The 14,833-nt window shown below is 51.8% G+C and overlaps 1 protein-coding gene across 1 annotated transcript in view; it reads left to right on the forward strand.

Moving 5' to 3' along the window:
* Positions 1-14,833, forward strand: part of CDC42BPB (CDC42 binding protein kinase beta (DMPK-like)) — a 56,640-nt gene that overhangs the window by 27,178 nt on the left and 14,629 nt on the right. The window contains exons 13-21 of the mRNA XM_010851414.1: positions 2,300-2,410; positions 3,415-3,659; positions 3,734-3,839; positions 4,214-4,338; positions 4,717-4,822; positions 8,342-8,490; positions 9,707-9,801; positions 11,650-11,729; positions 14,717-14,806. Coding sequence (XP_010849716.1) covers positions 2,300-2,410; positions 3,415-3,659; positions 3,734-3,839; positions 4,214-4,338; positions 4,717-4,822; positions 8,342-8,490; positions 9,707-9,801; positions 11,650-11,729; positions 14,717-14,806 — 1,107 coding nt within the window. The remainder of the gene's footprint in view (positions 1-2,299; positions 2,411-3,414; positions 3,660-3,733; positions 3,840-4,213; positions 4,339-4,716; positions 4,823-8,341; positions 8,491-9,706; positions 9,802-11,649; positions 11,730-14,716; positions 14,807-14,833) is intronic.

Below are 14,833 nucleotides of genomic sequence, written 5' to 3' on the forward strand. Positions count from 1 at the left end.
AGGCAAATGTAAACAGCCTGTAACTCCTTGTGTTCAGCAATTGATCGAGGCTCCGAGCGGTGAAGTCCCAGGCCCGAGAGCTGAAAGACGCCCACCAGCAGCGGAAGCTGGCCCTGCAGGAGTTCTCGGAGCTCAACGAACGCATGGCCGAGCTGCGCTCCCAGAAGCAGAAGGTGTCACGGCAGCTGCGGGACCGAGAGGAGGAGATGGAGGCGGCCGTGCGGAAGATGGACGCGCTGCGGCAGGAGGTCCGCAGGGCCGACAAGGGCCGGAAGGAGGTAGCGCCTCGCGGCGTCGGGCTGTGTTGATGGGGTGTCTGGAGGGTCCCGGTAAGGTGGCTTTGAGAGCTTGGACTGCATCCCGTAAATCACTGGGAAGTAAAATGGATCTTAAATTTCATGTGAAGCCAAGTAAGTTTCTCTGCCAAGTGTTTATCTTGTAGTAGTACAAGATACATACATACATTTGTGAAATTCTTAAAACAGGTCTCTGTAGTAGTAAAGTTTTAAAGTAAAGTAGAGGCTTGTGCCCCAGAAGTACCATAGAAACATGCCGTGACGTGATGTGGCATGGCTTCCAAGAACTGAAGGCTAGAAGCGGGTGGAGGGCCCCTCTCAGCCCAGGGACCGAGACTGACTCTGGGACCCTCGACACTCAGAAGGTCACCAAGGCCCCAGGGAGCTTATGTGTATTTGGTTACAGGCCTTAATGTTTAACAACTTAGAAGTTAAAACTGAAAAATGTTCACATAACCACAGACGGATTCAGTTCAGTTCATTTCAGTCGTTCAGTCGTATCTGACTCTTTGCGACCTCATGGACTGCAGCACACCAGGCTTCCCTGTCCATCACTAACTCCAGGAACTTGCTTAAACTCATGTCCATCGGTGATACCATTCAACCATCTCATCCTCTGTTATCTCCTTCTCCTCCTGCCTTTAATCTTTCCCAGCATCAGGGTCTTTTCCAAGAAGTCAGTACTTCGCATCAGGTGGCCAAAGTATTGGAGTTTCAGCTTCAGCATCAGTCTTTGCAGTGAACGTTCAGGACTGATCTTTAGGACTGACTGGTTGGATCTCCTTGCAGTCCATGGGACTCTCGATAGTCTCCAACACCACAAAAGCATCAATTCTTCAGTGCTCAGCTTTCTTTATGGTCCAGCTCACATCCATACACGACCACTGGAAAAACCACAGCTTTGACTAGACAGACCTTTGTCGACAAAAGAATGTCTCTGCTTTTTAATATGCTGTCTAGGTTCTTAATAGCTTTTTTTCCAAGGAGCAAGCATCTTTTAACTTCATGGCTGCAGTCACCATCTGCAGTGATTTTTGGAGCCCAAGAAAATAAAAGTCTCTCACTGTTTCCATTGTTTCCCCATCTATTTGCCATGAAGTGATGGGACTGGATGCCATGATCATTTTTGTGCATTTCTTTAATGTCTGATTTAGTAGAAAGCACCCAGATTCTCATATGTGTTTCTGTGTTGTCTATAGTGATAACCTTTGCTGTATAATTTACATGAAGAAAACCTAGCTCCTAAGATAGGGAATTAGAGGAAGAGGGCCTTGCAGATCCTCAAGGGCCTCAGGACCCCACTTTGAGAACTGCTATCCTAGAAGGTTCGATATGTTCTGCTCTTAACAGGCAGCATATTTCCTTCAGCCCTACCTATAAATTTGTTGGGGTTCCCTCAGTACACTGCCAGGAGGGCCTGGAGATACCTGTTCTGTTCATTCATGTTCAGGGCTCTTTGTCCTTTGGCCTCAAGATGGCTGTGCTTTCTTCTTAGACAGTTGGTTGTGGAACCCCAGGACACTTGTGTTAATAATTACAGCCAACCACAGCTCTCTTCAGTGAACCCCTGGTTGGGCACAGCCCTTCTGGTTCTGGGGGTAGCCCTGCAGCCAAAGCAGCTGGGCCCGGGGTGCTCAGCTTGAGGCAGGGTCATGGTACACAGACCTCCTTACTCTCTCCACGCTGGTGTGTGTTTGGAATCTCCCCTTTGGACAATGAATCTGTGTTCTGCAGGCATCAGAAATCCTTGTTTTCACAAACTTGTATCTTTTCTTGAAATTCAGTTTCAGTGTATCTGTTTAAATTAGAATTTAAGCTAACCAGCCATTCTAGTTAAGTCCCAACGTGTATTTCTCAGCCATTAACTTGTGATGGAATCTGAGGGAGCGTGAAAAATCAGGAAGCTTTCTGGAGACTCGGTTCCCTGGGACTGCATCCCCAGGAGGGCTCCAGCCACGGTGGGCCTGGCGGGTTGCGGTAAGCAGCGCTCTCTCCCTCCTCAGCTGGAGGTGCAGCTCGAGGACGCGGTGGCCGAGGCCTCCAAGGAGCGCAAGCTGCGGGAGCACAGTGAGAACTTTTCCAAGCAAATGGAGAGCGAGCTCGAGGCCCTCAAGGTAGCGCTGCGAGTCTCTCCTCACCGAGGGAGCGGGGCAGGCCGTGGTCCTTGGCAGCCGGTGGGTGGGAGTCCCGGGATCCCGACGTGGAAGCTCGTGGGAGCTTTTCGCTTTTCAGAACCAGATCCTTCACTTGACCTCATAGAACCAGCCCTCGTACACTGACACCTCTTGCTTTCTCTGTGTCTTGGTCTGTGAATTCAGTGCAGGTCATTCTGGAAGGGCTCCTCACAGCCCATGTCCTGCTGGTTGTCCGCAGGGGGCTGAGGTGGGGTGGGGCTGTAGGAGCTCCCTGTTAGCTGAGAGACCTCAGATACGGGCCTCCACTTTCTGAGCCTTTCTCCTCATCTGTGCGATGGAGACAGCAGTCTCCTCCGTCTCATAGCTGGCCCTTCGCCTAGACTTGGTGCCGTGACTGCGTCTCCCGGTCCCTCTCTTCACCTCTGTAGTCTGTCCTCTCCAGGCAGCGTGTCACTCCAGAGTCAGAGCCCGTCACGCCTCTACTGGCCGCTGATGGCTTCCTGCGCTCTCGAATAACCCCGACCCCACCTTCCAGCCTCCCCGATGCCCTCCTGTTGTCCAGCCTCGTGCAGCTCGCCCCCCACCCCGCTCTCCTCACCCCCTCACCCCTATGACCCTCCTAGCCTGACAGCTCAGTGCCCACGTCACCACCCATGACAGCAGAAACCCTGTGTGACCCTGTCAGCGGGAGGTGCCTGACTCAGGGCCCTCCAGAGAATCCTCTGGTGTGAATGAACAGACCACATGAGGAGACCTTGAGGGCCACTCACGTCAGAGTGTGAGCAGGGCCTTGGGGTCCCAGGCAAATCTGGACTCAACCTTTCCAGGGCAGAACCCCCCACCCCCGCAAAGCCTGCCCTGCAGCCGTGGGAAGGATCAGTGCGTGCCGTCGGGAGCCTTACTGTGTCTGCTGTGGGTGGGGTGAGGCGGGGCCCTAGAGGAGGATGCAGAGATTTCTGATCTGTCCCAACCTTTGTCCTCAGATGAAGCAGGGGGGCCGTGGGCCAGGTGCCGCCCTAGAACATCAGCAGGAGATTTCCAAGATAAAATCTGAGCTCGAGAAGAAAGTCCTGTTTTATGAAGAGGAGCTGGTGAGACGCGAGGCCTCCCACGTGCTGGAGGTGAAGAACGTGAAGAAGGAGGTGCACGACTCCGAAAGCCAGCAGCTGGCCCTGCAGAAAGAGGTGATGGTGCTGAAGGACAAGCTGGAGAAGTCCCGGCGAGAGCGGTGAGTGTGCGCGTGGGGGCAGGGCCGGGGGCGCGCCGCGGCCGGGGGCCCTGACGCCTGTCCTGCGTCCTCAGGCACAGCGAGATGGAGGAGGCCGTGGGCACCATCAGGGATAAGTACGAGCGGGAGAGGGCGATGCTGTTCGAGGAGAACAAGAAGCTGACTGCCGAGAACGAGAAGGTGATCGAAGGGCTGAGTGTCGCTCTGTGGAAGCTGCCATTCTTTTCACTCTTGAGTCTTAGAAGTTGGGGTTTTAAGTAACTTAATTTCTAAATGATGGAATATGTTTAGTCTTCAAAGTGGGATGTCTTCATTTAGTTACAAGCTGCTGATTATCTGTAACCACTAGCTCTGATCACTTTGACACTCACATTTCTGTTGAAGCAGGGCTTAAGTTACATATGGCCAGGAACCCCACATTGGAAGTTAGGTTGACAAACCCTCATAATGGTGAATGAAAATGTGAAAACCTTTCAAAAGAGCCTGCAGTTTTGCGGTGCTGACGTCATGTGTAAACGAGTAATGAATCGTGTGTCCTGACCGTTTCCCGCCAGCTCTGCTCCTTTGTGGACAAGCTCACGGCTCAGAATAGGCAGTTGGAGGATGAGCTGCAGGATCTGGCAGCCAAGAAGGAGTCGGTCGCCCACTGGGAGGCCCAGATTGCGGAAATCATCCAGTGGTACGTGCCCGAGGGCCTGGTCACGGTTCCCCAGCCACCTCCCCCGCCTCCACACCTCACGCTGCTCCTCTGCGGGCTCGGTACCCAGTTCACCTCGTCTCCCCCAAATCGGTAACATCCGGGGGCAGGAGTTCAGTCCTGTGACCGTGACGTGGGACTGCAAGTGGGAGGCAGCACCCCACGTGGCCCACGGTGTGGGTCGGGCTGGCCCCGCATGTGGCGATGGAGCAGAGCTTCCAGGAGCCCAGAGAGTGAGCTGGGACTGTCCTGACCAGGGGTCAGCGGTCACGGTGCCTGGGTGGTGAGGTGCTGAGCCTCCATGTCTTGAGGAGGGACAGCAGGCAGTGCTCGCTCACAGGACGGCCCTTTCCCCTCTAGGGTCAGCGACGAGAAGGACGCCCGGGGTTACCTCCAGGCCCTGGCCTCTAAGATGACCGAAGAGCTCGAGACGCTGCGGAGCTCCAGTCTGGGGTCGAGGACGCTGGTAGGTCTGGGTCTGGAAGCCGCGTCTGTGTTGCTTTGTGACTGTCAGTGGCTCCACCTTAGTGTGAGTTCAGTGACATCAGAGGCTCCTGTGAGGCCTGCGTCTTTTCTAATTTAGGAATCGATGGCTGTGTGGGGTCTCAGTGGCGGCACGGGCTGCTCTCTAGTTGCGGTGCGTGGCCTCTCGCTGGGCAGGTCTCCTGTGGAGCACGGGCTGCGAGCACACAGGCGTCAGTAGTGGTGGTGCACAGGCTTAGCTGCTCCGCGGCAGGTGGGGTCTTCCCAGACCGGGGGTCAAAGCCATGTCCCCTGCGTTGGCAGGCGGATTCGTTACTGCCTGCAGCCAGCACCTTGTCAGTTGTCAGGGGATCACAGATTGCTTCCCCACCATTCATTTGTCTAGCAAATCCCTGTTGAGTTAGCAGGCTTAAGTTAGCATGGGACTCTGCCCTTGTATGGAGAAGGCAATGGCACCCCACTCCAGTACTTTGCCTGGCAAATCCCATGGACAGAGCCTGGTGGGCTGCAGTCCATGGGGTCGCTAAGAGTCGGACACGACTGAGCGACTTCACTTTCACTTTTCACTTTCATGCATTGGAGAAGGAAATGGCAACCCACTCCAGTGCTCTTGCCTGGAGAATCCCAGGGACGGGGGAGCCTGGTGGGCTGCAGTCCATGGGGTGGCACAGAGTCGGACACGACTGAGCGACTCGGCAGCAGCAGTGCCCTTGTAGCGGGTGCTTCGTCAGTGTGATGATCCGGTGTCCGGTGGCCCGTGTGACTCTGTGAGCCCAGAGTGTGGCCAGCGCCAGGCTGCTGGTGCTGGTCCCTCTCCTCTGTCCCCCTTGTTAAACATGCGAGTGTGAGAATCGCAGAGTAAGAGTGCAGGGAAAGAGGAACAACCTCATTAGAATTCCAGCTAGAATTAAACTTTGTGGACCCACAGTTTTATTCCATGTTCTGGTTTGAGGCGGGGGCCAGGGAGACTGAGCTGCCTGTCCCAGCACACAGAACCCGCAGCACACCCGGCCTGTAGACCCAGAACCTTGGGAGTCCCTCCCAGACGGGTTCCAGCGCGTCCTCACCTCTCACTCTTCTCACGCTTCCATCATCAAAACACAATACTTTGGAAAACATTGACGGTTCATGATCTTATTGAAGGAAAAAAACAGCTGTGTTCTTTGTGATTGGAAGCATTTTCGTATTTACATTTATAAACACCGATTAGAATAAGCAGTTTATGTTCCTCATTTCTACTTTTTTCTTGCCATCATGTTTACAAATTCAGTTCAGTTCAGTCGCTTAGTCGTGTCCAACTCTTTGCGACCCCATGAATCGCAGCACACCAGGCCTCCCTGTCCATCACCAACTCCTGGAGTTCACCCAAACTCATGTCCATCGAGTCGGTGATGCCATCCAGCCATCTCATCCACTCGTCCCCTTCTCCTCCTGCCTCCAATCCCTCCCAGCATCAGGGTCTTTTCCAATGAGTCAACTCTTTGCATGAGGTGGCCAAAGTACTGGAGTTTCAGCTTTAGCATCATTCCTTCCAAAGAAATCCCAGGGCTGATCTCCTTTAGGATGGACTGGTTGGATCTCCTTGCAGTCCAAGAGACTCTCAAGAGTCGTCTCCAACACCACAGTTCAAAAGCATCAATTCTTCGACACTCAGCTTTCTTTATAGTCCAATTCTCACATCCATACATGACTATTGGAAAAACCATAGCCTTGACTAGACGGACCTTTGTTGGCAAAGTAATGTTTCTGCTTTTTAATATGCTGTCTAGGTTGGTCATAACTCTCCTTCCAAGGAGTAAGCATCTTTTAATTTCATGGCTGCAGTCACCATCTGCAGTGATTTTGGAGCCCCCAAAAATAAAGTCTGACACTGTTATCACTGTTTCCCCATCTATTTCCCATGAAGTGATGGGACCAGATGCCATGATCTTAGTTTTCTGACTGTTGAGCTTTAAGTCAACTTTTTCACTCTCCTCTTTCACTTTCATCAAGAGGCTCTTTAGTTCTTTGCTTTCTGCCATAAGGGTGGTGGTGTTTTTGAGATTACATCCAAGTACTGCATTTCGGACTCTCTTGTTGACTATGATGCCTACTCCATTTCTTCTGAGGGATTCCTGCCCGCAGTAGTAGATATGATGGTCTTCTGAGTTAAAGTCACCCATTCCAGTCCATTTTATTTCGCTGCTTCCTAAAATGTCGACATTCACTCTTCTTGTCTCCTGTTTGACCACTTCCAATTTGCCTGGATTCATGGACCTGACATTCCAGGTTCCTATGCAATATTGCTCTTTACAGCATCAGACCTTGCTTCCGTCACCAGTCACATCCACAACTGGGTGTTGTTTTTGCTTTGGCTCCGTCTTTTCATTCTTACTGGAGTTATTTCTCCATTGATCTCCAGTAGCATTTGGGCACCTGCTGACCTGGGGAGTTCATCTTTCAGTGTCCTATCTTTTTGCCTTTTCATACTGTTCATGGGGTTCTCAAGGCAAGAATACTGAAGTGGTTTGCCATTCCCTTCTCTGGTGGACCACATTTTGTCAGAACTCTCCACCGTGACCCATCGATCTTGGGTGGCCCTACATGGCATGGCTCATAGTTTCATTGAGTTAGACAAGGCTGTGGTCCTTGTGATCAGATTGGTTAGTTCTCTGTGATTGTGGTTTCTGTCTGCCCTCTGATGCCCTCTCAGCGCCCTACCATATTACTGGGGTTTCTGTGACCTTGGACGTGGGGTATCTCCTCTCGGCCGCTCGCTGCTCCAGCACCGCGCAGCTCGCTGCTCCATCCTTGGAAGTGTTACCTGCTTCCTCCTGGGTCTGCTCACCTGAGCCTCCCTGTGGCTGGTCCCTTCGTTGCCAGTAGGTGGCGCCCCACGTGCTCCCCACACCCCCGTCTCCTCTTTACTCCTACGGTGGAAAAATGAAAAATTCTTAACTGTTTTCAGTGAAAACGCAAATAAAAGCCTACCAAGACAGTCTCTCCAGATTTCTCTTATACTCTTGAAAGTCAGTGAAATACATCTGGAGTCTCAATAAGAAAGAAGCTGTCCTCAACTGGTTTATTTCCCTGTAGCTTCATCCTTCAGTTCATCCCATCGCGCTTCCTTTCTCTTATTATTTTAGTCTTTTAATGATGTAATTACTAAGATGATAACAGGGCACGATGTTTCAAGAGGTAGAAAAATAAGAATAACTCTGATCCTAGAATATAGCTTAAATTGGTAAAAGAGTGTACTGGGACCATGTAGAGAAATTACCCTATCAGCTCAGTTTTATTTTTAAGAAAGTAAATTTTATTCTTTAGAAGATCTCTAAGAAAGAACTTACAAAATACCAAAACTAAAATTGGGTCCCATGGAATTTAATAACATCCGAGAGTTAATATTTAAATATAATAAAGTCTTAAGATTCAAAGAAGATAAATTGCCTGTTAGCGTTAATGTTGTTAAAGGAGTGAGTTGGTTCAGAATGTGTTTTAACATCTGAAACCACCTCTGCAGGACCCGCTCTGGAAAGTTCGCCGCAGTCAGAAGCTGGACATGTCTGCACGGCTGGAACTGCAGTCGGCCCTGGAAGCGGAGATCCGGGCCAAGCAGCTTGTGCAGGAGGAGCTGAGGAAGGTCAAGGACGTGAACCTCTCCTTTGAAAGGTGCCTGCCAACCCGGGGCTGTTGGGACGAGCAGAGTGCTGTTCCTGGCGCTCGGTGCTCAGGCCTGGGGCACGGATGAGCATGTGCAGGGTTTTCAGGACAGAATGAGCGTGTGTGAGTCTGCAGTTTTGAAGCGTCTGTGTCTCTTTCTGAGTGTGAACAGGGTGCTTGCCGCCCTGAGCTGGGTGACAGGACCCACATATCCATGGACACCTCTCTGGCCTTCCTGTCCACCTCTTCAGCTTAGCGTTTTTTCCTTTAAAAGCTAAAATCAACACACTAAAATATTCAGAATTTTTCCCCACCTTCAAGCAGTCATAGAAAACACTGTTTGACAAGGTAGTGAGTTCAGCAGACGTTTGATGAGAGCCTGCCGTCTGTGGGTTCTGTTCTGTTCCCTCAGGATCTGTAATGAGCTGCAGCCTTAAGAAAGCTGGGCCGACCTGCCTGCGGTGGACCTGTCCACGTGGTTGGCCAAGCCCTGACACGTCTTCATGGGGGGGACCTGGAAGTGATGGTGTCACTGACAGGAAATCGTGTCAGTTTGGGGCTGAAAAACTGATGGTGGTAACAGCTGCTGTTTAAATATACTGCCTCTGCTTGGAGCTGCTGTGAGACCATTACTGTGAAAACACATGACCCTTCCAGCATCCCTGTGAGGCCTCACAGAGCGGGGTGAGGGGTGGGCGGTGACTGGTTCCCCTGGCGTCACCGTGATCACCACAGGGCTCTGAGCGAGGCTTGCTGCCTGCCTCCCCGCCGGGGTCCCCTGGGCCCGGTGCTGGCCCGTCCTCGCCGCGCTGGGAGCAGAGGCCCCGCTGTGCGTGCAGTGGTGCGGCTCTTCGGTGCGGCCCACTGTTGCACTCATTCCAGGGAAGACGCCTGGGGCCTGACAGCTGAGTGACTGAGCCGTGCGTCCTCAGAGGTGGGGCCGTCGGGGACTCCATTAGGGCCTCATGAGATACACTTTGTAAACTGTGACTTTTTAAGTGAAGCTCGTGTATGATCCATGACGCAGTGAGCAGCAGCTGATGCTGAGAGTGGGCTTGAGTGTCTGTCCAGTGGGTCTGGGTGCTTTCCCAGACGCCTGGGAGAAGCAACCCCCCCAACACACACACACACCCCCTTCCTACCAACCTGCCTACTTTGACACTCTGAACCAGCACAGAGATGACCTGAGCTCAGGGCACTTAAAGCCTTTTATTTTGTATTTTAGCAAACTAAAGGATTCTGAAGCCAAAAATAGAGAACTACTAGAAGAAATGGAAATTTTGAAGAAGAAGATGGAAGAAAAGTTTAGAGCAGATACTGGTAAATTAGTATCATAAGCTTCTGAATTGTTTACATATAAACCTTTTTTAATGAAATGGTTTTATTTTAGATTTAATTTCTTTCAATTTTAATGGTTTTTAGTTCTATAAGGAAAGCGCTTACCCTAATCCCAAAGCCCAAATTCTGAAATAGGGTATGTCCAAAGATGCCTTCCCAAAAAGGCAGCCACAGTTTTCGGTGTATTCTTCCCTTTGTTCCATGTTGAAAATATAAAGCAGGTGCCTGTGTCTGTATCATTAGGCCTCACAGAGGCCTGGCCTGCCCTGACCTGTGCTCGGGCGAGGCCACGACCCTTGGCTGGCGGCCCGGGTCTTCATGCAGCCGGCTCGGCACAGTACCCGCTGGGAGTCCTGCTGCTCCAGTCCCCTGCGGCGGGGCGTGCCGCGTGCGTGCGACATTTGCTGCAGGGCTGCTGGTGGAGGGGGAGCGTGCGCACAATCAGGCTCAGCCGTGCCGGCTCTGGGTTCTGCTCCTGGGCTGTGGGTTTGTGTCCCTGGCACAGGGCAGGCGGGGGTTCCTGCCCTGCAGCCTCACCCACCAGGGGTGACCTCGCTTGGAGCCGGTGAGAAGTGGCACCACATTCACATTTCTTACGAGCAAGGTTGCGCATCTTTTCATGTGTTTGAGGGCAGTTTGTACCTCACTCTGTGGTTTATAGATTGGTATTTTCTACCCATTTGTAAAAGTTCAGACTGTGGCTTTTTCTTAATTCTTAGAAGCTGTTTATATGTTGAGGGCTAGAGTCTTTTGTTTGACAAAAGTTGCAAATAATCTTAGTTTGTCTTTTTGTCTTTTTCCTTGGCTTATTTTTTTTTTTTTTATTTTATCTATCCTTGGCTGTGCTGGGTCTTCGTTGCTGCAGGAGCCCCTGGGGTGGGCTTCTCATCGCTGTGGCCTCTCTCACGGCAGAGCGAGGGTTCTAGGGCGTGTGGCCTTCCCTTGCTGCGGTCCTTGGGCTCTAGAGCACAGAGCTCAGTAGTCGTGGCGCACAGACTTAACTGCCCCTCGGCCAGTGGGATCTTCCTGGATCAGGGATCACACCCGTGCGTCTTGCGTCTGCAGGCAGATTGTTTACCACTGAGCCACCAGGGAAGCCCGATTTTTTTTTTTTTGCCAAGCATTAGGTGTTTTTTTGTTATCGTTTTCATTTTGTTTTGCTATTTTAATTTTTATGTGTCAGATTTGTTAGTTTTTTCCCCTATTTTAAGTCATAGGGAAATATTCCCCAAATCCCCAGTTGTTCAAGTAATTCACCCATGTTTTCTTCAGATACTTCTGTGACTTCATTTTTAAAATTTAGATTACTGACCCATTGGGAAGTTACTGTGACATACAGTTTGAGGAGGACCCATTCTGTCTTTTTTTCTGAGACTTGTTAGCTGTCTGATGCCAGTCATTAAAAAGTTCCTCTCGATGCTGACTTCAGATGTCAGTCTCACCGTAGATGAGATGAGTTGCCATGGGGGCTGAGGGCTGTTTCTGGGTTTCTACCTTGTTCATTGTCCACGGGCAGGACCCATGCTTCTAATTAGAACATGTGCTTCAGTGAATCTGCGTCAGTATTTGGTAGGTCTCCTCCCCTACCACCCCCTAATTTTTAGAGGGGTGGTAGGTAGTCTTCCTACCACCTTTTTGCCAGGTAGTCTTCCTTGGTTACTCCAGATGTCCAGCTCTGGGGCAAGTTTAATGGTATTTTTACTGTAATCGCATCAGATTTGTCAGTTCACTTACAGAGCATTGCTATCTTGATGATACTGATTCTTCCCATAAAGCTTAAGAAACAGTCTTAAATTTTGTACCTTGACAAGTCTCGTTTTATTCTTACAGGACTCAAACTTCCAGATTTTCAGGATTCTATTTTTGAGTATTTCAACACTGCACCTCTTGCACATGATCTGACATTTAGAGTAAGTATTTTTTTAAGTGACAAATGAATTTATGATAAACTAGAAATATTAATAGTTTAATTTGGTTTGGCTACCTGTGACCACAAAACGTACCAGTAAGTTAACATGTGACAGTTTGAGACAGTTAAGGTACGTGAAGTGCACCCAGAGAAGTGTTCCCACTTCCTCAAATCACATGGGGTGAAGGAAGTGCTTGGCACCTTCAGGAAAGAGACCCCCGCCAGCCTCCGCCTGGGCAGTGAGTGTTTCAGACAGTTTTTAAAATACACATTCTCCCCCTGCAGCTGGTCACGTTACCCCTTCAGGGGCTTCTGTGCAGACTCGCCGATGGGTGGGGTGGGTGGTATGGAAGAACAGCCCGGCTCCGGGCCCCCTGTTGAGGTCCTGGTGGTGCAGCTCAGCGCCTCCGCTCTGGGTGACCGCACCAGAGGCGGCCAGAGCCCCCGTGACGCGGGAAGCAGCTCCTGGGAGCGGCTGGGCCCATCCTTCTCGGCCGCTGAGGCTCTTCACGGCACCCCTTGGAGGCGGGGCAGTCGGTCCTCCTTCCTCCAAACTGCAGGGTGGACCCCTCCTGGCCACCCCTGAGACAAGCCGGTGAACATCGCGACGGCAGGTCTCACTAACGGGCCCCCGATGTGTTTGTCGTTGCTTTTGTTTCCTTTTTACCAGAACACTGTAGACCTGCAGGAAGGCGGAAGGCAGCACGGTGAACACACACGTGCCTCCCGCCTGGCGATCTGCCCCTTGCTTTCTCCCTCTCTCTGTACACACGGAGCTTTTTGAGCACGAGCTTCGGGACCCCCAGACACCAAACTGCCCGGTGCTTCTTTGCTGAGGTCACTGAGCACAGGCCGCCCCCTCTGCCCAGGAGCCAGCGCCTCTCTGGTCTCCTTCCACCTGGAGTCGCGCCCCCCACCCCCTCTTTATAACCTGATATTTTTGTAGTGTCCAAACCGGTTGTCTTGTAGATTGTCCTCCACTTTTCCTCTCGATTAGACATGGGTTGGAAGTTTTGACATGAACTCTATACCGGAGATGGTGTGTTCTTCCTGCGAGTGGAGGCCACTTGGCTCAGCACTGGGGATGCTAAGCTTCTTGGCCCTCAGGTGGAGGTGGTGTCTGCGGACCTGCCCCAGAGGGACTCAGGAGGCACCAGTGGTCATCTGCAGGTTAGCGGACCACCGTGATCCTAGCCTAGACCAGTTGTTACAAAACCAAAGCAGATCTGTGTTGCTCTCAGCGTTCTGGGCACCCACCTATTTACATTCACCTGTCAAGAGGGGTTTTTATCGAATGTGTGATGCTGCCTTTTCCCTTAAGTCCTCAGTTTTTAAGAAGCAAATACATGTAACTGTTCACGCTGGCGGCTCTTCCAGACACAGGCTGGTGGGCAGCCCCCTGCCTCCTCCCAGCACTGCAGGGCCAGACACAGACTCCCGAGAGGCTGAGACTCGGGTTGTGGCCAGGATGGGGTGGCTTTTCTCTAGAGCTCGTGGACGGCGGCAGGCCACGGGCCAGGTGGCCTCTAGCGCGTCCCTTCTGTCACAGGGGGCGGCCGGAGTGGCAGGCTGCGCGTGATCTGAGACCCCATCCCCTGTAGCCAGCATTCCTGCTGTTTTTCACGTTTAATTTTTGTCCCTCGCTAGCCCGTGACTTAAGTAGGAAGAACAGTTACTGATGAAAAACTCCTTGGTCAGAGTCGGGTGTGTTAGGAGGGTTTGCAGACCTGAGAATCTTCTGATAGAAGCTCCTGGTCTGCCTTCCCCGTGCGAAGCTGTGGTTTACACTAAAATGCTGGCCACAGCACTGAATCAGTAGGTTTTCCTGGAGGTTTATATCGGGTGGGAATGCTGGTTTTCGTTCCTCCCGTCTGTCACAAGCAAGGCTCCGTCTCCTCCCACATGTCCTCTCTGCCAGCCTCTTGGGAAGAAGTTAGTCACTGCCGGCGCGGGGCCCGTGCTCATCGCCTCCGAGTGCGGACCCCTCCCCATCCCGTCTGCACCCTTTCGGTTAATTGTCCGGCCAAATGAAACTAGCGGGGCTGTTCCTTGGCTGCAGTTAAATTACGAAATGTTCTTTTTCCCTTCGTTTATCTAAAAATGCATTTATCTAAAAACTCATTTGTATACCTCGTTTATGGGGGAAGTCGCTTATACCTGTGCCTAATGGATCTGGCCTTTCCCTGACGAGTGTGCTTAGGATTTACACACCACAGCACGTAGTCGTGCGTGTGTCTCTGTGTGCCCCCTGCCTTCCCTGTGAGTTTGGCTCCTTAGGCAGCAGCCTGGTTAGTTCGAGCCAGTGGAAAGTGTTTCTCTGATGTGGTTCGATGGGAGTTCGGTGTGGAACTACCTGCCCAGCTACCCTGGGTCACCTGTTGACAATGCTATGTAAATTGTGTGTGTTTGTAAAACACGGTTGCTGGTGACGAGGGAGTGTTCAAGTCGGGAGCACTCCTGAGGTTATCTGTAGGTGGTTTTAGAATGTGGCTTTAGCTTCAGCTTGTAAAAGTAATTTGAGAGTCTTGAATTCTTAGAACCAAGCATTGCTTCCCTGTGTCATGGAACTTAAAGGGAAATTCCTCCTTCTGGTCATAGGTCCACAGCCCTTTTCAATGTTAGAATTTATTCTCGGTCCCAGAAATGAGGTTCTGGAGCATGTGGCCACTTCAGCTTAGGGCTCCCGGGTGTAGAGTGAGTCACGGCCTGCAAGCTCAGAGGGCGGGCGGACCAGGCTGCGGTTGGAGGGTGAGGCCTCAGCGGTAACCCTCCCTCACAGTCGCCCCCACCCCAGGACGCTGAGGGCAGTGGTCTCGGGAAGGCAAGACAGTTGTGAGTGAGGTGGGGTCCGTGGTGGGACTGAGTCTGGGCTGGGACCCCAAGTCCCGAGTGAAACGCGCTTTTTAAATGAAGAACGTGCAGTTAGCCTCTGACTTCCACAGGATGAGTTCCCTTATCCCCACAGTGTTTCTCTGCCTTTGTTTTCAGACCAGCTCCACTAGTGAGCAAGAAACCCAAGCTCCAAAGCCAGAGGCGTCCTTAGGGGTCTCTGTGGCCGCGGGCGCAGAGCAGCCGGAGGTGAGCATCGCCCCGTCGACCCCCGAG

The sequence above is a fragment of the Bison bison genome, unplaced genomic scaffold (assembly GCF_000754665.1).
Source record: "Bison bison bison isolate TAMUID 2011002044 unplaced genomic scaffold, Bison_UMD1.0 scf7180017864302, whole genome shotgun sequence".
NCBI lineage: Eukaryota > Metazoa > Chordata > Mammalia > Artiodactyla > Bovidae > Bison > Bison bison.